This window comes from Cryptotermes secundus, unplaced genomic scaffold (genome assembly GCF_002891405.2).
Source record: "Cryptotermes secundus unplaced genomic scaffold, Csec_1.0 scaffold2457, whole genome shotgun sequence".
Lineage (NCBI taxonomy): Eukaryota > Metazoa > Arthropoda > Insecta > Blattodea > Kalotermitidae > Cryptotermes > Cryptotermes secundus.
The window spans coordinates 123,295-144,163 of record NW_019727139.1 but is presented as its reverse complement, the minus strand read 5'-3'; the positions used below and the strand labels follow the sequence as shown (position 1 = coordinate 144,163).

Sequence of the window (20,869 nt, the reverse complement as noted above, 5' to 3'; positions counted from 1 at the left end):
TGAAAGACAAAATTGATTAGCTTGCAACAAACAGCAAGAACAAGAATATTAGAGATCTGTATAGAGGAATAAATGAATTTAAGAGGTGTTACCAACCTAGTAACTTAGTAAAGGTTGAGAATGGTGATCAGCTTAGAGATTCCCACATTTTCAATAGCTGGAAGTACTACTTCCCTCAGTTACTGAATGTGCATAGGGTCAGTGATGTTAGGCAGATAGATATACATACAGCTGATTCATTAGTACCTCAGCCTAGTTCCTTTGAGGGCGAAATTCTGATTTCAAAGTTGAAAAAGTATAAATCATTATATATTGATAAAATTCCAGCAGAACTGATTCAAGCAACAGGAGAAATATTGTAAACACAAACCACTCCATTCTATTTAGAACTGCCTGAGTCTATTCAGAAAGGCAATAAAACTGACTGTTGTAATTATCGAGGCATATCATTATTAATTTAAAAAAAAATTGTATCCGATATCCCTCTCATGCTGAAGCCCACATGTGGATGAAATTACTGTGAACATCAGTGTGGGTTTTGACATAACAGATCAACTGTGGATCAGACTTTTTGCATTCCTTAGATACTATAGAAGCAATAGGAATACAATCAAACAGTATATCAGTTATTTGTAGACTTCAAGGAAGCTTACGATTCAGTTAGAAGGGAAGTATAGTACAATATTCTCATTGAGTTTGGGGTAACCACTAGTTAGGCTAATTAAAATGTGTTTAAAAGAAACCTACAGTAAAGGCAACATAGGTATATACGTATTTTTCTGATACATTTCCTATTTAAAATGGTCTGAAACAAGATGGTTTATCACCATTACTTTTCAAACTTTCCTTACTGGACTACAAGTGTCTTCTCTTCTACAGTGATTAACTTGGTTCTGATTTACAAATCAGTCACTTCTTCTACTGCAACTGCCTTGAAATATGACTGTCTTAACAATGCCTTCGTTCTCCATGGAAACTGTTGACTGCTTGTTCATATCAATGGAAACCTTTGTTGATTCTGTTGACATGGAGAACGTACCTAGCGAGCTATTGTCTAGCAATGGACTATTCTGACTTTCAGGTCTCATGTCACAATAATAAAAAGAGTTATCATCAATTTGGATACAAAAAATATATTGAGTGTTTTAAACACCTTCAGCTTTCAGCAGGTTGATCTTTCTAAGATGCAGTAAATGCTATCATTCACACCACATTGTGCTGTCAGCAGAGCAAGTGAGGGAGAAAGTGAGACAGAGAAATGTTTCTAGGTCAGGAACCACCAGCTACAAGTTTGCACAAAGAAACATTGAAGCTATGAATCTGAAGCTGTAATTCCCCACAATTACAGCAAAGGTCATGAAGCTGAGAACGGNAAACCGGTTAATCCGCCCCCGGATAATCGAGAGTTGACTGTATAACATATTTTCAAATATTTAGCCATCTTTCACGTGTTTGCTTATGATAAGTGCATGAAGTTAGTATATAAAATCATGTGCAGACACTTTTCTTAGATGGGTGTCATCTTTAATTCAGATAAATACTGCATTTATGTTCCACAGTTGTTGCTCAGAAAGATCTTGAAATCTGCATGTCATCTTGTTGACCTCAAGCTGATGCTTGTGGAAGGAGTAGAAGTAATGTACCAGTGTTAAACATCTTCTGCATACTCAGGGTAGCTCCACAAGTGCATGCACATAATTCAGTTGATCAAACATTTCATTTTCTTAAATACTACTGCTGTCATGTTCAGTCAAAACCCAGCCACTAGCCCTGTAGTACTCATAATCATCATCACTGGCACGACAGCCCTTTGTGAGCCCTGGCCTTCCTCAGGATTGCTCACCACTCTTCTCTATTCGATGCTACATTCCTCCAGTTCTTTACACCCAAAATTCTAATGTCCTGCCACACACACACACACATTCTTCCCATCTTAACCTTGGTCTTCCCACTCTCCTATTTCCTTCTGGTTTAATATTAAGCATGTTCTTGATGGTTCTATTCTCGCTGGAACGTATTATGTGTCCAGCCCATTCAAGCCTTTTCACCTTTATAAATCCAATAATGTCTGGTAGCCCTGTAGTACTGGGTGACTTAAAATTATTTGTGCTCACATGATAAAAGTTAAAATACTTGCTTCAGCGTTTGTTTTATATGAGTGTGAAATATAATCTGTCCTCTGAGGGGAGAACATAATTCGAAGAGTCCATAAACCCAAGCACTTAGAAAAATATTTGTACTTAAGAAATATAAAGTGGGAAATGGAAGCTCTACTGAATAAGGAATCTCTTGACTTAGATTCTGATTGGTATTGTTAATGAGATTACAAGGGACTGGACTTGCAGCTCAGATGAGAGGAGTAAGAGAGGCACACAAAATCTTGTTGAGGAAACTTCTTAGAAAGCAGTCACTCAGAACACTTAGAATGAAACAGAAAAATATTAAATTGAATGTTAGGAAAATAGTTTGGGGAATGTGAAGTGGCTAAAGATAATGTTCAGTCATGGGATTTGACAATAGCAGTGAAATAATTAATAAGATTTTGAAAAGACTTACCAATGGTCCTGAACATTTTAGCAATATGCTGTGCAAGTTTCTCGCACCAGTTTTTAGTGGCACAGAATGCCAGCACTGAGTAGCCATTCGTCAAAGTCTCCAGACATAACTGCACTATATGGTCTGGGTCATCCTATGCACCAAACAAGTTCAGTTATCCACAAGAAGATAACAACACTGAACAAAATCAGGCGTTCTCTATCATCCAAAATTCAGAGACCTAAATATTTGGAACTTGTGATAAATCCTTTTACAGCCACCTTAACCCTCTGTGTGTTATATAAGAGGTGCAATCCAAAAGTTTCCGAAATATATTAATAAAAACTATTACGTCTTGCTTGGATCTTATTCTGCACCATCACCTTTAAAGTAGTCCCCTTGGGAGCGCATACACCGATCCCAGCGTTTCTGCCACTTTTCAAATGCATCCTGGAAGTCTTTCTTTGTTAGGGTGTTTAGTACCGTCTGCGTTTCTGCTTGCATTTCCTCAACTGTATCAAATCTTCACCCTTTCAACTTGATTTTCATCTTGGGGAAGAGAAAGATGTCGCATGGAGCCAAGTCTGGCGAGTACAGTGGGTGGGGAACAACTGCCATCTTGTTTTTAGCCAAAACTTCCTGCAAAATGTAAGCCATGTATGGTAGTGCATTGTCATGGTGGAGTACCCAGTCGTTTGTGCGCCACTTCTCTGGACGTTTTCTCCTCATGTCCTCCCTCAAACGCCTTAGAACATCGCGATAGACCTCTTTACTGACTGTCTGACCAGGAGGGACGAACTCCTTATGAACAATTCCTTCGATATAAAAAAAAACAGAACATGGACCTAATGTTGCTCTTGACTTGTCGAGCTTCTTTTGGCCGAGGTGAAGAAGGGCTCTTCCATCGCAACAATTGCTGCTTATTTTCAGGGTCGTAGCCATAAACCCAACTTTTGTCACCAGTGACAATCTTTGAAAGAAAGTTTGGATCCTCTTGAAGCTGTTGTTGAAGTTCCCTGCAGACTCCCAGGCGATGCTGCTTCTGTTCATTTTTCAGCAGTCGTTTCACAAACTTTGATGCAATCCTCCTCATGTTCAGTTCCTCTGACAAAATTCATTGACATGTACCATAACTTAGTCCCAAGGTGTCACAGAGGTCTTGGATGGTAAGTCTACAATCTTGCAGAATCAGATCCCTAACTTTCGTGACATTTTCTGGTGTGGTGCCAGTTGACGGCCGTCCCGAACAATCGTCATCATCAGTCAATGTCAGCCATTTTTGAAACCCTTATACCAGTCGTAATTTTGTGTCTGGCTTAAACTGTTGTCACCAATAGCTTGCTTCAACCTTTGGTGCGTTTCTGCAGTGGTTTTCCCAAGTTTAAAACAAGTTAAAACAGACATGCTGCTCTCTCAGGTCAGCCATCACAAAACCGCAAACTCACAGAAACACAATGGAAATACGTTCACCAACAATAAACCCAACCATTCAACTTGACGCCGCTTGCCACACTGGTTGAAGAAGGGTGTGTGGGGAGACACCTAGCAGTATTTCGATGCACTCATAACCATCCACGCGCAAAATTCAAATTTCTGGAACTTTTGGATTGCACCACATATATTTGGGCAGGAAAATAGGAAGTCTGTTCCAGCAGGGCATGTGATATGAATCTTAATATAATGCAACAAGCATGACTGTTCTTTCTGAAGAAAAATTTAATTTATACTAAACCCTTTCTGAAATATCAGCACCATCTTAATCCATTCGATGGCTGGCAAACACATCAGACAGACCACTCTCCAGCAACTTAACTCCCAGGAATGGTAGTAAAGATTACTACTGCATAAGACAAAGAATGTAGCAATTCTTTTTTGGATCCTTTCCTCACTTCCCCCTCCCCCATTTTGGGCTCTATATTCCTTATTGGACTCGCAGGTTGTATTTGTCATTAATGTTCTATGCTCAAGAAAAAATGTAAAACTGGAATTTCTAACGTGATTTGAATTTCTTCTTTATTTAACACTACTAGCTACACCATTACCAAGTCAAATTCAGCAAAGAGTGAAAATACCAGATACTTCATATCTCAACATATTCTGAAAAAGAACCATATTTTAGCACAAGAAAATAATAAAACTGCTGACTGTGATCTCACCTGAATGTATTTGGAAGCTTGCATATCATACAGCTTATTCATTTGACTGTCATATACAGAAGGACCAATTTTCAAGAACTCCTTCAGGGGAACTGGTCGGAAGTCTGTTTGATAGAGATCGGCACCAAGCCACGTAGCTAAGAGAGCCAAGTTGGGGATGGTAGCTGACATACCCACCACCTGTATCTTCACACTGTCCTCCCTTTTACAGTAAATACACAATTATTTCTATCCTCTAATTGACTTGGAATAGCCCAAAGTAGTTGTTAAAATATTCATTCTCAAAATGTTATGTTTTCACCCAGTTTTTGTTTACTTTTAATTCATAAGATAAACCATTATACAAACTTACTTTAAAAAACATGAAGTCAGGTCTGACCTAATGCATTATTATTTTATCTATATTTTTATATATCTCTACATTTTAACAAATCTGTACTTAAAGTCTGTATATACAGTAAGACTCCCGATTATCTGGGATGGATGGAAAATGTCATTGAAAGGAATATGTAGCTAACTTGTGAGTTGGGACTGAGAAAATGACACATGCATTTATAGTGTATTTTATTTGCACATTTTGAAAACAATTGGCAGAAACATGAGTGTGGTTTCTGAAAGCCTCCTGTGTCACTTATACAGGGTGGAGCAGAGGAAATGCATGTTTTTCACATAAGAATAACCTTGTTGTTTTTAAAAAAAAAACTAAATTGCACAACAGATAAGGTATTTTAATGCAATTTAACTTACATTACGTACAGAAAATAATGTCAGTCAGATGACATCCTTACTGGACACACATTTGGAGCCTCTCCTCAAAATTTGCATCACATTTTCCAACATGTCTTCCGGCACAGCTGCGATTTCTTGATGAATGGAAAGTGTCCGCTCTAGGATCGTTCGTGGTCTGTTTGTATACACTCTTGCCTTGAGGTATACCCATAAACCGATAGATCATGGGAGCGTGGGGGCAGTTAATGCACTGCAGTTACAGTGACTTTGATGCGCTACGTCGACATGTCAACTTCCTGCATCCAGAACTCCTAAGGCGTTGGGTAAACATGAGACAAATGTGGTTCCAACAGGATGGTGCCACAGCTCACACGATTAGGGCATCAATGGAAGTTGTTGGAAGCATGATCCCCCACCATGTGATCTCCCATTTCGATGATGTTTCTTGGCCCCCATTCTCCCCTGATCTATTAGTTTGTAACATTTTTTCTGTGGGGATACCTCAAGGCAAGAGTGTACACGAACAGACCATGAACGATCCTAGAGCTGAAACTTCCCATTCATCAAGAAATCGCAGCTGTGCCAGAAGACATGTTGGAGAATGTGATGCAAATTTTGAGGAGAGGCTCCAAATGTGTGTCCAGCAAGGATGTCATCTGACTGACATTATTTTCCATAAGTAAGTTAAAAATGCATTAAAATGCCTTCTATTTTGCGTAATTAAAAAGTTTTCTTTTAAAACGACAAAGTTATTCTTATGTGAAAACATGCATTTCCTTTGCTCCAACCTGTACATGTCAAAACAAACAACCAAAGAAAGCCTTCTCAAGTTTCCAAGTACATGTTGAGGCATGAAATAAAACTCCTTTCATATTGAACTTGTTCATTTTTAATAAGTAATTTCAGATGAAGATTATCTTTAGACATTGGCCACATCAATCACTTCTCTAAATAGAACCTCCAGATAATCCCCAACCTGGATAATCCACTTCCAGTTAATTGGTGGTCTACTGTATTTGACTGATTTGTGTACATCACTCAACAATGACCATTTAAAGTTGAAATATTTAGTGGATAATACAAAATAAAAACAAGGTTTTTTAATGTAAGTTTGTTTGACAGTTTAACTTAAAACTAAAAATTGATTCTGACCTTATAACACTGAAGTCACATTGTTTCCTATATTAGCCTTTAAATGACATTGGAAACAAAGTTTCCCACACATCAAACATAAATGCCAAATATCATCTTGGGCTATCTAATCAGTTACAATAATGCTTGTAAACAGTATTTGTTCTTACATATATTTTAAGTTTGTAATGATGTGTAATCAGACCTTCTTCCACATCCTCTCAAATTCATTATTCATTAATTGTTCTAATATTCAGTGCTATATAATGTGAGTTACAGAACAAATCATACATAAATAAATAAATATAATATACAGTATCTTGAAAAGGAGATTCTACTGTCACTCCTTTTCATATATCACACACAGATTAAACAGCTCCTGTATAGAAAACAGAAAACAGATGTGAAGAGACTTACACAGTACACATGTAGAGTATCTTGGTGAGGAGCAGTTCTAGCAAATAACCTCGAAAAGGATCACCTAAGAGATGCAGTTCATCAACAACCACAGCACCAACCTTGTGAAGATACCCTTCTTCCAGTAACCTACATACCAATCAATCATTATAATGCAATTTTTATGACATTTCATTCACTGTGTAATTGTAGTTTTTATGCATTGTTTGAATTATAACTTACTGGTACATACCCTTCTGTCCAACACCAAATACCCATAAAGTGTACAACAGAAAAAATTTTATAAAATGAAACCTAGAGTAAAGCTAAACTGAAAATGATATGTGTCCCTGGTTCTGAAAATACAGAGTGAAAACTAATGTGAAATGACCATCAAGAAATGTAAAGTGTTTTATGAACAGTATTTGTTGCTTTCTAGTCATATAATTTTGTTCCATACAGTGTTTCTTGGAGCTATCTCAGAAGCAACCTGTTCATCAATAAAATATGTATAGGATACTTCAATTATTACCATAAAAAAGTGAACTAAAGGGGAGATACAAACAAAAATAACATGTATGAAGGCTATTTAGAAAGTAACCTCCAGTGAGACATTAACAAAACAAGCAATAAGAAAAAAATTCACTTATGAATTCTGATCGAGAATACGAGGGGGGACCCAAAAATAACCGGAACCGACCTGTTGCGCGCGCATGCTTTGTAGTTACGAGTTGTGCTGCTAGGTGGTGTTAGCTGGGGGTCTCCCGCGACTGTTAGTGAGCTGGCGTCAGTCTGAGTTAAGTGGTTTGTCTGTGGTGCTCTGTTGTGTGCGTTCCTGTTTCAACCCTTTGGCGATTAGTGAGATGGCCGACCAGAAGGAACAAAGAGTGTGCGTGAAATTTTGCTTTCTGTTAGGGAAAACTGCACTTCACTCTTCAAGTCGCGGCAAACATTCACGCGGTTTTCTCTTTGGTCATCTCCGAGCAAGCGAGGAACAAATTTTGCAGACACCCGTCTCATGTGCAAACCTTCGGTTAAAATTCGCTGGACCGTGCTCCATGAGATGTTCGTTTCCTCAGAAAGTTGGTCAATGGTCTTTCGACGATCTTCATCAATTGCACGTTTGATTTTGGCAATGTTTTCGTCATTTCTTCCTGTCGAAGGACGCCCGGGGCGTGGCATGTCTTCTGTTGACATGTTGCCAGATTTGAAACGGGAAAACCACTCGTAGACCTGTGATTTCCCCAAAGCATCATCATTAAAGGCTTGCCGAAGCATCCCAACAGTCTCGGCTGCAGTTTTCCCTAACAGAAAGCAAAATTTCACGCACACTCTTTGTTCCTTCTGGTCGGCCATCTCACTAATCGCCAAAGGGTTGAAACAGGAACGCACACAACAGAGCACCACAGACAAACCACTTAACTCAGACTGACGCCAGCTCACTAACAGTCGCGGGAGACCCCCAGCTAACACCACCTAGCAGCACAACTCGTAACTACAAAGCATGCGCGCGCAACAGGTCGGTTCCGGTTATTTTTGGGCCCCCCTTCGTATACCTTTAATGTCCTTGCAGAAAGCCAGAGTTTCTGTGTAAAATATATGCTTACTAAATTTTATGCAGTCTCTCTCTGTTTAACAAAATCCTCAGATTCCATTTGCTTTGTAGTACTTAAAATAACATATATCTTGATTAAAAAGATGGTAACTACTTCACTGAGATCCTTCTAGAAAACAAGTAAATAAAAATCAAATAATCCTCGGATCACACAGTCCTTATACAGAGTGTTTCAAAACGAGCTTTACAACTTTGAAAGCTTATATAAATTTATACAGAGGACATACACAACGTTTTGAACTGTCATAATGTAGCAAAACACACCGAGTTTCATGCACGTGGTACTGTAGTACCCAATCCCGCCACCACGAGCGCTCGCGCAATTGAAATCAAGATGGCTACTTTCACAGGTGCAGAGCGTGCTCGTTGTGTTTTGGTTCGAAAAAACGAAATCTGCTACATAAGTTCAAAGGAAATTTCGCACTCAGTATCACAAGGAACCTCCCAGTAGGCCTACAATTTACTCCTGGCACAAAAATTTTGTTCAGACCGGATGTTCTGTGCGCCATGCCAAGTCACCCGGTTGGCCATGTGTTTCTGACACTACAGTGGAACAGATTAGGGAGAGCTTCATTCAAAGTCCACGAAAGTCAATGTGACATACGTCTCGGGAAACTGGTATTCCAAATGTTACTGTGTGATGAGTGTTACGAAAACGTTTACAATTAAAAGCGTTCAACCTATTCATCGTTCAACACCTTACGGATGCAAATAAGGTGGTTCATAAGGAATTCTGTATGCAAATGTTTCATCAGATACAAGACGATGAGAAGTTTCTGGACTCCGTAATTTTCAGTGATGAGAGCACGTTTCATGTCAGTGGTAAGGTCAATACCCACAACTGCAGGATCTGGGGCAGCGAAAATCCACGTGTCTCCCTGGAACATGTTCATGATAGCCCAAAGGTGAACGTGTTTTGCGGCCTCAGCAAAGAAAGAGTGTACGGCCCCTTTTTCCTCATGGAGATGACCATTACCAGTATCGTATATCTGGACATGCTCCAAGAGTTCCTCATTCCACAGTTAGACGAAGTTGACCAAGAAGGATGCATTCACTTCCAGCAAGATGGTGCACCCCCTCATTACCTTGGAGAAGTGTGTGAGTACCTCAAAACCCATTTCCCAGGTCAGTGCATTGGTAGAGAGGCGCCGACAGCATGGTCACCTTGTTCCCTGGATTTTATCTTATGGGGATTCATTAAAGATTGAGTGTTCGTACCACCTTTGCCTGCAAATGTCGTTGAGCTCCAAACTCGAATTACTGCCTCAGTTGCAGAAGTGACACCAGAGATGCTACGTAGCGTGTGGCAAGAGACTGACTACAGGTGGGACGTCTGCCGCATTACCAATGGAAGTCACATTGAACTATAACTATCCGAGGTAAAACTCTGTGTGTTTTGCTACATTATGACAGTTCAAAACATTATTTATGTCCTCTGTATAAATTTATATAAGCATTCAAAGTTGTAAAGCTCTTTTTGAAACACCCTGTATTATAGTTCCAAGGCTGATTAATTAAACTTAATTTACCTGAACTGCCCCTGAACTAATGCATATTATACTGTTTCAAGCAGATCTGGAATAAATTACATGTAATGCGTAGTATAACATGCAAATTTAAAGTGTTAAAATCAATTCTACCAGCAACATGAAGTAACATTTTAATTGCTATGAAGAACATTGGCGTCTGTGCAAAATATTGTTGTGTATTTGATAAAAGCAAGAACTTTGGAGGCAGAGGATCAGCCATTGCTAGGTAATGCCTGCATGCAACAATAGAGGAGGTGTCATGATGTGTGATGTGTACAGCCATTGCTATGGAGCAATTTGGTAAGCATACGCATGATGACATCATGGAGGGGGTGTCGTGGACAGCATCCTCTGTGTGACTGGATCGATCAAGTTCAGTTCAGAGAGTGAGCGCAGTGCAGTTGTGAAGTGTTAACCAGCAGGCAATGGAAGCTGAAGAATCTCCATTGCTAAGATTCATTACCAGGAAATGTCTATTGAAGACATTGCAGATGAATAGCCATTGTGGAGAGCTATTACCAAGTAAAGACTAGGGAAAGCAGACTGAGAAGACTTAGTGTGGAAATCATCAATAGTGTTATAGTTATTTGTAGTTACAACCTGTAAATGGTCAGTAAATCTATTCACCAATACAAATCCCATCTATAGTCACTAATATATGTGATGATATTTTACTAACTACCATGATCATTGTTCATATCTACCGCAGACCCTTTACCCCCCCCATGGTAGTCACTGGTGTCTCCCCTCTTATGCTTGATTTGCTTTCATGCCACTGCCATTTGGCTGCTAGCTGAATACAAGCTTCAAAGGAGGGTGTCTGTTTTGGCTTGTTAGATCCACAGAATTTGCCAATGTCTGTTAAAACAAAACACTCATCATAAGCTGAGAAAATTCACGGTTGTAAAATGTCTCAACATAATGCACAGTGACACAGAATAACCAACATCATGATGGCCTGAGACTAAAAAATATAAAAAATCAGAATGGTAGTCGTCATCTTCACAGTTAATCTTCTGAAAGTACATGAAATGTATTTACCTGTTTATGAGACTATTGGCCTTCTCAATGGTACAAATGGCAATGTCAACACTCTTGAAGCCACCAGGGAGACTATGACTTCCCATCAATCCTTCCACTCGCACACCACTACTCGAGAGCAAGTCCTATGTAAAAACTTCTATCAGTAAACTTCCTGCTATAGACAGCCACTGAACAAGATATGTAACCATTATGTTAAAAGCGCTTTTATAAAGTGAACATCGGCTTTGTTCTTTTGTGTAAATTATTTTGTAACCCCTAATATCATTGAATCCTTTGAAGGCTAATACAAAAATGCTATTGTACACAACAAACAGATATTGAACACTGAAGTTCTAAAATAAGTATCTGCTCTTTATAATTGCACCATGTATTTACATGGTATTAATATTACAAGGAAAAGAAAGAATAAATATATATATATTTGCTTCAAGTGACCTTTATGCAAATTTGATTCCAGAGACCCCAACCTTTTAAGTACTACTTCATCTATCTGATTTGTGTAATTTTAACTCAAAAGTTATTTTTGTGTGTTGTACTGTTTTAAACATTTTGATCAAAATCTGGGGCTTAACTCTGTCTTAAAATAAACAGAATTTTTGTATGTAACAGTACACATGAACCTTGCTTAAATAAAGAATGGGGTCATGTTTCCCTTGTGTGTGTAGAAATGCATAACAGCATTTTTTTTCCATCATTTACTGAGGATGGTGCAATAGTAATGCTCTAGACTAGTATTCTGGAGATGCTAAATCCAAATCTTGGCCAGGATACTGACTATCCTGACGAATGTTGTTCATGGTTTCCCTCAGTCCCTCCAGGAAAATACCTGGATACTATGTCAATTGAGCCATGACCATTTCCTTCCAAATTTTGAAGTTTTACATGTCAGAAGGATAGTGAACAGTTCCATAGATACAACATGGAAGAAACTGAGAGCAGAGGAGAGTAACACTAGTAGATCCAAGTACTATTAGCTGTTGGAGATACCAAACTCTGAACAGAATTCTCACCACTTGAGCAAGAATAGATAGGGGAAGGTCATGCAAACATTACACTTCTGTGACAGGGCATTTCTTAATATTTTTTATTCAGAGTACATTTACATTTTTCATGTCAGAGCTATATGATTCAGTGACAAATGAAGTGACACCAGGCAGGGTGTCAGGTTACAAGATTATCCCCAGTGCTGATTAGACATTTACACAATAGTGAAAAATGGTTAACTCTTTGAAATGATGGCATCAGAGTGACAGCTCAACATTTCCTAAGTACATTAGTTGGAAAAGGTAACAATTTCATACTCTCTATAAATATATGGGCTAATAAAAATTATGGTGTTCTTGTTGATGTTGCTGTTACTGTTATTGGTATGACTGTTGTAAGCACATCAGCTCAATAAATTCAGAGATTTAAAAATTTACTGATGCTTAATGTACTTCATGAATGGCAACATGTAAGAATCACCACACTTGCATGTCAGTGTGTACATTTTGAATTTAGTCTATCCTATGAAGAGACATCAATAGCTATGTTCATACCTGAAAATAGAACATTTTTTCCCGTACAACAGATACAAATGGAAGGATAATGATGACCTTCTTCTTCTTTTCAAGAATGGTCTTGATGGCGAGAATCTCAGCAACTAGTGTCTTACCTGTTAAAATTTAACATGTACCCATGTTAAATAAATAATATATTAGTAGACAACTATGTATTAGGGGCCAAATATTGTAGATCAATTTATAAAAATGGGGGGGGGTGTATGAATATATATTCATAGCTCGATTAAGTTTAATACTGTATCTGTTGCTAACTATTGTGTGGAGGACACTGAAGCCTGTGCAATAAAATTAATTTTAACCAGCATCACAATGATTATATTAGCTGTCTATAGGTCACCTATAGGAAATTTTAGTAATTTCTTGCAAAAATTGAATAACATCTTGAATAGGCTTCATAATAATAAAGTTGAATTTATTATACGAGGGGGTACCCAAAAGAAACCGAACTTATTTTTTTTTAACTTATTTATTCAAATTTTAAGCACAAACCTTCAATCCCTTTCAAAGTACTCTCCACTTACACTAATACACTTGTCTAGTCTTTTATTCCATTTTTCAAAACATTGTCTAAATTCATCTTTTGAGATGCTTGACAGCGCCTCGGTCGTTTTTTCCTTTCATGTCGCTTTTCATTCGAGGAAACAAAAAAAAGTTGCACGGGGCAAGGTCGGGTGAGTATGGAGGGTGAGGAACAGGGGTCATACCATTTTTGGTCAAGAACTGTCATACAGACAGGGCTGTGTGAGCAGGGGCATTGTCATGATGGAAAAACCAGTCACCCGACTGCCACAAATCTGGCCGCTGAGCTCCAAGTCACTCCCGACAGCTCCACAATTTCTTCAATGGTCCGTCGTCGATCTTCCTTGATGATTTCACGAATTTTTTTAACATTTTCATATGTTCGGGCCATGGAAGGACGACCAGAACGAGGTTTGTCATCAATTGACATTTCACCATTTTTGAAATGGGAAAACCACTCAAACACTTGAGTTTTCCCCTTAGCATCGTCCTTGTACGCCGTTTATAACATTTCAAGAGTTTCTGTTCCACTTTTCCCGAGCAAAAAGCAGAATTTCACCGCCGCACGCTGTTCACGAAAATAAGCCATTGCAAAAACGACGATCACACAAAACAGTTGTCACTATAAACTCTGCTGAAACTAGTCCTTACCTTCTGAAGCAACGGTAGTCAGCTTATCGACTCAGGAACTTTAGCTCTATGCGCTCATAGTGGCAAAACGCGGTACTACAAAAGCTCTGCCCACAAAAAAATTAGTTCGGTTTCTTTTGGGTACCCCATCATATGTGGCGATGTAAATATAAACTATTTAGAAAACTGTGACAGAAGGCAACAACTGGATACATTCTTAAGCACATATAACTTAATAAGTATGGTTAATTTTCCTACATAAATTGTTAGGGATTCAAGAACAGCTATCGAAAATATAACCCTCATACAAGTGGCCAAACATAACAGAGTTCAACTTATATGGGTGCCAGGTCATGAGGACACTGTTGATCAGATGGCAAGAACAGGATCTGAACAGCCATTCATAGGACCTGAACCCGCTTGCGGCATCTCAATTGGAGTTGCCAAGAAAGCGATCAGGGACTGGACTAACAGAAATCACAAAAAACACGGATTCCATAACTGGACTCAAACAGGCAAAAGGATTTATATCAGGACCCTCCTCCAAAAGAACGAGGGACCTGTTAAAATTAAACAGAGATCAGCTCAGATGGGTGGTAGGAATACTTAGTGGACATTGCCACCTAAAAGGGCACCTTTCCAAACTGGGACTGAAAGAGGACCCAGCTTGTGAGAGGTGCCTACAAGAAGATTAATCAGCCACAAACATCTTATGTGATTGTGAGGCTATAGCTTATTTAAGATATCGCCACCTGGGTCAGTTCTTCATGGAACCAAGTGACTCTTATAAAACCCCCATAAACAAAGTCCTACATTTCATTCGAAGTGTAGGATTAATAACGGGTTAATACAAAAGGGAAGCACAATACACCATTGAAGGTCGCAGTGCTAGGGCCAGTTTTATGGCTCACCCCTCATACTCATATGTGCATTGCTGCATTATGTATTTAAGCTGTCATGATGGTAACCACATCCACAGAATGTAATTTCTTAACGGATCTATAGTGAACTAATAAATGAATGAATGAATTAACAGAAGTAAAATTCACATCCATAGAAAATTTTCACAGAACTTTGTACTCTTCTTCATATATCACATATATCATGAATCCTGTTGCAATTACAGACATAGAGGATATTATCTCCAAGAATGTATCCAACAGAGCAATACTTTTGCTGCCAGCCATGCCTAATGTAAGTCAACTCAGTACAAGATAGTCACTTGATTACTCTGCAACTGTGGCAGTGGTAAGCAGGAGGTCAATGTCAGTTTGTAAGGCTCTTCCTTTCAGAAACAATTTATAAATCTACTCCATATTCAGCATATTAGACTATAAAGCAATTATTCATGAACCTTAATTAATTGATAATTCTGGCCTTCTGAATTCTGAAATATGAAGAGACTTTCTGCAAGAATCATACATGACTTTATGAAAAACAAAAGTATTTTTAATACCATCCCACCATACCTGCAGAAGTTGGTGCTGAATAAATCAAATTTCCTCCTCCAAGGACTCTAGGATTACTCAGGCATTCAACCTGCCATGGAAACATGGACACAACCCCAGACATTTCATAATTCTGTTGGACAAAATGTAGACAGTGACAAATAAAAAAATTATGAAGTGCTCATATTGTGGTCTTCTGTGTTTTGACACCATGTATTCTGTGAGGTGTTTAACTTAATAACTTAATAACTTAATAATAAGCAAGAGGAGCACAATATGAAACTTCACTACAGCAAAAACCTCAAGCTTCATACATGAAGAAGCACTATTTCCTGTACTGTAAACATATATGCTTAGTCTTTCAGAAACTTCTAAAATAGATATTCCATGGAATGTTACATACTATAGGTGGCTACATAAATGTTATGATGCTTAAATATGCAAAACATTAAGATTCTTATTGAAGTCCTATACCATATTACTTCTAAGATGCATATTTTACACATTTTGTTTCCCATAGAAAAATTGAGTTGCATTTTAAGTTTGAAGAATGTACAACTTACTAATTTTTCTCCTAAAACCCACATTCAAAAACTGGATACATCTTGAATTTGAGGGCATCTTACATTCGAAGTAAAACAGTATATATGTTTACTTATTTATTTATGTGTGCATCATACTGAAATCACAAAGTTAACAGGATTATACTTGAAATAAAACAAATACTTCTCTTTGCCTGTTTCATTATTTTACAGAAAAAATGGGGGAAATTCTTAACATCATGACATTTCATTATTCCTGTTTTCTTCTTGGCATGGAGTGAAACTAACCCCCTGAGTATTATTGTCATTAATGGCCCTAGATGATAGATGAAAGAAATGGAACATTCAGTGGAATGAGAACCAGCACAAGAAACCAAACTATTCAGAGAAAACCTGCCCCAGTACACGGGCACTAGCAGGTGGGGCACCAAGTGTCTGCCTTACCCTGGATTTGGGGGAAAATAGGCAAAGAAATGGAGAGATTTTACCAAATATTAATAATAAATATTAAAATATTCTATCCTGCATAGCCTGTGGTGAACGGTAATTTTTTTATCGGCACAAACCTATGTCAAGATAGCCGAGCAGTCTAAGTCATGCACTGTCTTCACTCGCTCGGAAGCCGGGATCGTAGGTTCGAATCCCACTCAGGGCATGGATGTTTGTGTGCGTTTTTCTGTTTGTGTACAGGTAGAGGCCTTGCGACGAGCTGATCACCCGCTCAAAGAGTCCTACCGTATGTCTAAGATCTAGAAAGACCGAAGTGAACAGATAAGTTCATGGAGGTAGGCCTAGGCCCACTGGGGCTGTAGTGCCAAGGGGAAAAAAAAAAAACCTATGTGTAAGCTGTCTATAAAACTATTTTAATGGTCCCCAACCCCCTTGCTAAAAATGATGGGCTAGTGCCACTTTGTCCGCCAAAATTCTCAATCAACTGACGTGGGATTGAACACAGGCCACCGAGGCAAGTAGCCGGAAATTAACCGCCTAAGCTATGACGTGTAACGTGTAATACAGCACGATACAGCATAGACAAGCAGTAGCTTGGGAAGCCGACTTCAGAGTTCGGTTCCATCACGTTCATTGTAAAAATTTTCGTAACTGAACCAGCATTATTTGATCAATCAGTTCGACACATAACCAACAATATGCACATGTATATACATACTTTTAATATTGTATCTGGAAGGCCCCAAGATGCAAGATTCCGTTTTAGCTGGGTGCTAAGAACTGAAATATCCTGCATATTGTCATATGGCTTCATTCCACGTTCTTCATCCATCGTTTTATGCTCTGCACTTTAGGAAAAATCAAAGTATTATATTGAAAAAACTCATATTATGCTCTGTAGTATTAAGTTTCAAGTCATCATTGGGCTTTGCTTTCAAGACGTCGATTCATTCGTAGCACGGACGAGTTTAAACCTTTTTAAGCGCGATTTCATACTTCACAACCTTCACAAGCTTCACAACGCTTCATAACGTATTTGTACTTACCACGAATTATGTCAGAGCACGGATTATAGTAGCTGATCCACGGAATAATGGATATATCCTATCACACAAACACACACACACATCTCTTCTGCTACTTCCTGCATATCTGTGAAATTTTGAAACATGGAGTGAGTGATAACAGCAACAATACAATGACAACCTGTAAGTGGATTTTATTTATTCACCCCTGATGCATAATGAGATAAGCGCTTCGGTATTAAGCCCAGAGTACGAGAAAAAAGTAAAGCTGCTCTTTACCCCAAGAAGATTCCTCCTACGCATTTCCGTTAGTGGCTGAGTCGACCCCAGGGCCCTAATGCGGCTGGAAGGATTAGGTAAATTGAAAAATCCAATGACCTCATCAAGAATCGATCCCGCGACCTTCTGGCTTGTAGCACAGTACCTCAATCAACAACGCTACCGTGTGCACTTTTCGTAACAGTGTGTAAATCAATGCAGCAAAGGTAAAAAGCTAAAGTTGTCCCTGTGCTTAATTAATTAAGCACTAATGCCATGAAGGCGTATGGGGGAGTGGAAGTATAGATCCACATTTTCTTGACGTCAGCACTAGCTGGAGGTGAGTGGTTAGCTTCACTCCCCGGTCACTTTCCCCCTGGAGAAAGAACCCCCAGTACCCATTGGATAGGAGATCGAGTGAACCCCAGAGACGGTATGGACGACGTGGAAAAATTCTTGACCCTACCGGGACTCGAACTCCGACCCCTCTGTCGACCGGCCCGCAGCTATTCGCTATACCGGCTACATTACTGAGAAAATATTCAATCTGAATAAAATGAATCAAGAAATAAAGAAGCAGCAAAAGATACAAGCTAGAAAAAGTGATATCGGTACTAGCATCCAACGGAGAGGCAAAAGTGAGTTGCTAGCCTCACATTCCTGCCTCTTTGCCCCGAGGATACAGCCACCGGCGTCCAATGTATGGGAGGCTGAGTGCGCTGAGTGGAACCCAGATTCGGGCTGGACATTATGGTGAAGGAACAAATCTCTTGCCTCTACCGGAAATCGAACCCCAACTTGTCGGTCTTCCAATTTGTAGGCTCTTGCTGTATCTACTGAGAAGAATCTGAATTGCAGCATGTAATTACAGGACTTACTGAGCATGGTTTCTGTCAAAATAGTTTCAAATCGAAGCATTTCCTCACGGCAGAAAACGCTTGTGTTTCATGTCATAAGCCGTGCACAACGATGCTCAGGACGCCGATTTCCAAACTGCGGAAATCTAACGCGATGAAACTTGAGTACAGCAAAGAATTCTGATGACAACAGTGTGTTCATATGTAGTGCATTTTGTTCACCAATTAGTAATTTCTCAATCATGACTCGCTATAATTGTTTGAAGAAATAATAGTGGACATTATGAACCGAATTGACACCGAGACCGAGAGAGACGGAATGAATGTGTGAAATCGGATCATGCTGCGTATAGTATGAAGGGTACGAAGTGAGAAAGACACCTCGCTTTCAGGGACATTTGTGGACATTGGGTTCAAGGACCTACCTCACTTGTAACCATGACAACGAAATAACAGTGCTACTTTCATAGCAGTGAAGTGGCAGTGAAGGCAGTGAATGTGTTGTACAGATATAAAAGTCAGAATTCTTTGTGTACACGCGAAATGTTGCGCTAATACGAAGGCCAAGTGATAAATATTCTCCGTTGGTTAGGTGGAGTAGTATTTTTAATATTTGGAGTCTGGCTCGGAATATTGTAACGTTTTAGGAATTGCCATGTAATGAGACACTCATTAAAAATCCGAAAATGCTGTAATAAGCAATATGACAGCAGCAAAAATAGATGAACACATCACGAGGAGATATGACATTAAGAGGAGGTTAGGCGAAGGCGTAAGTTTTACGACCATACCCATCTTGTGTGCAAAGAGGACATAAATTAACCTTTTTATTGAGTTTTTATTTATTCGATTTTATGTTTCAGTCCCAATGTTGCAGTAAAATGAATTATTTAATAAGAAAACGATAGATTATTTCTGGTGACCTTTCCATGTAAGGTCTTGGTTTTGTAACAGGGTATGGGTATAATTTTTGTAACATGTGTTTCTTCTTATCCTTATTAATTTTAATATATCCTGAACTTTATACAATCTGCAGGCATATGGAATAGTATGGAAAGCAATTGATAAAAGAAACAAGGAAGTTGTTGCAGTGAAGAAAATATGTGATGCATTCAAAAGTCGAACAGAAGCTCAGCGGACATTCAGAGAAATCATGCTCCTTCAGGAATTTGGAAGTCACCCCAATATTATCAAGCTTCACAGTATACACCGAGCTGTAAACAATAATGATATCTACCTAGTTTTTGAATACATGGGTATGTTTCTACAAACTGTATTATTGTGAATGATAGTATACAGATCTTGCATTATTGCATGATACAGTAGTGCAGTTCAGTTATAAAATAAAGCATGAATCATATTTTGAAATTGTAGCCTTGAATTGTTTATGTATATGTGTATATATAATGTTCCCACATCATAACATCCATAAATTTACTTGGACATGTCCTGATGGGAAGATACACAATCAAATAGACCATATTTTGATAGATAGGAGATGGCACTCAAGTATACTTGATGTCTGATCATTCAGGGCAACAGATTGTGATACTGACCACTACCTGGTGGTGGCAAAGGTTAGGGAAAGACTGGCACTGAGCAAACAAACAACGCACAGTGTTCATATGGAGAGGTTCAATCTCAAGAAATTAAATGAGGTAGAGGGTAAAGAGCAGTATCATGTTAAAATCTCAAATAGGTTCACAGCTTTGAAAAATGTGGCCACGGAGGTGGATGTTAATAAAGCTTGGGAAACTATTAAGAGAGAATATCAAAATTTCTACCAAGGAGAGTCTAGGTTATTATGAACTGAAGAAGCATATGCCATGGTTCGATGAAGGATGCTCAGAATTATTAGACCAAAGAAAACAAGCCAAATTGCAATGGTTACAGGATCCAAGCAAAATAAACAAGGATAATCTGAACCATATAAGACGTGAAACCAGCAGGCATTTCAGGAATAAAAAGAGGGAATATCTGAAAGACAAAATTGATTAGCTTACAATGAACAGTAAGAACAAGAACATTAGAGACCTATATAGAAGAATAAATGTCTTAAAGAGGGGTTACCAACCTAGAAGTAACTTAGTGAAGGATGAGAATGGTGATCTGCTTGCAGATTCCGACAACATTTTGAATGGGTGGAAGAACTACTTCTCTCATTTACTGAATGTACATAGGGTCAGTGATGTTAGGCAGGTAGAAATGCACACAGCTGAGCTGTTAGTACCTGATCCTAGCACTTCTGAGGTTGAAATTGCTATTGCAAAATTGAAAAGGTATAAATCGCCAGGTAATGATCAAATTCTGGCAGAACTTATTCAAGCAGGAGACGAAATATTACGTTCTAAGATCCATAAGCTAATTACTTCTATTGGGCATAAGGAAAAATTGCCTGATCGGTGGAAGGAGTCTATTATTGTACCAGTTCACAAGAAGGGTG

At 38.7% G+C, this 20,869-nt stretch overlaps 2 protein-coding genes across 8 annotated transcripts in view; one reads left to right on the top strand and one right to left on the bottom strand.

Moving 5' to 3' along the window:
• LOC111864561 (DNA polymerase theta) overlaps positions 1–17,281 on the bottom strand; it is an 82,623-nt gene extending 65,342 nt beyond the window's left edge. Inside the window, exons 1-7 of the mRNA XM_023851906.2 lie at positions 17,005–17,281; positions 15,316–15,427; positions 12,674–12,789; positions 11,133–11,257; positions 6,969–7,097; positions 4,692–4,893; positions 2,557–2,689 (exon numbers count right to left, since the gene is read on the bottom strand). Coding sequence (XP_023707674.2) covers positions 2,557–2,689; positions 4,692–4,893; positions 6,969–7,097; positions 11,133–11,257; positions 12,674–12,789; positions 15,316–15,427; positions 17,005–17,118 — 931 coding nt within the window. The 5' untranslated portion in view covers positions 17,119–17,281. The remainder of the gene's footprint in view (positions 1–2,556; positions 2,690–4,691; positions 4,894–6,968; positions 7,098–11,132; positions 11,258–12,673; positions 12,790–15,315; positions 15,428–17,004) is intronic.
• Positions 17,282–17,430: 149 nt separating this feature from the next.
• The window catches only part of LOC111864562 (extracellular signal-regulated kinase 2), a 45,574-nt gene continuing 42,135 nt past the window's right edge, over positions 17,431–20,869 (top strand). For 3 of the 7 annotated variants that reach the window (XR_002842819.2, XM_033751486.1, XM_023851911.2), the window contains exons 1-2: positions 18,315–19,198; positions 19,463–19,682. Coding sequence is in view for 6 of the 7 variants with exons in the window: in XM_033751486.1 (XP_033607377.1) it covers positions 19,130–19,198; positions 19,463–19,682 (289 nt within the window). In the remaining variant the exon portion in view is untranslated. Of the gene's footprint in view, positions 17,495–18,313; positions 19,199–19,462; positions 19,683–20,869 lie in introns of those variants that run through there. The other 4 variants (XM_023851908.2, XM_023851910.2, XM_023851912.2 and 1 more) reach the window with 3 other exon arrangements.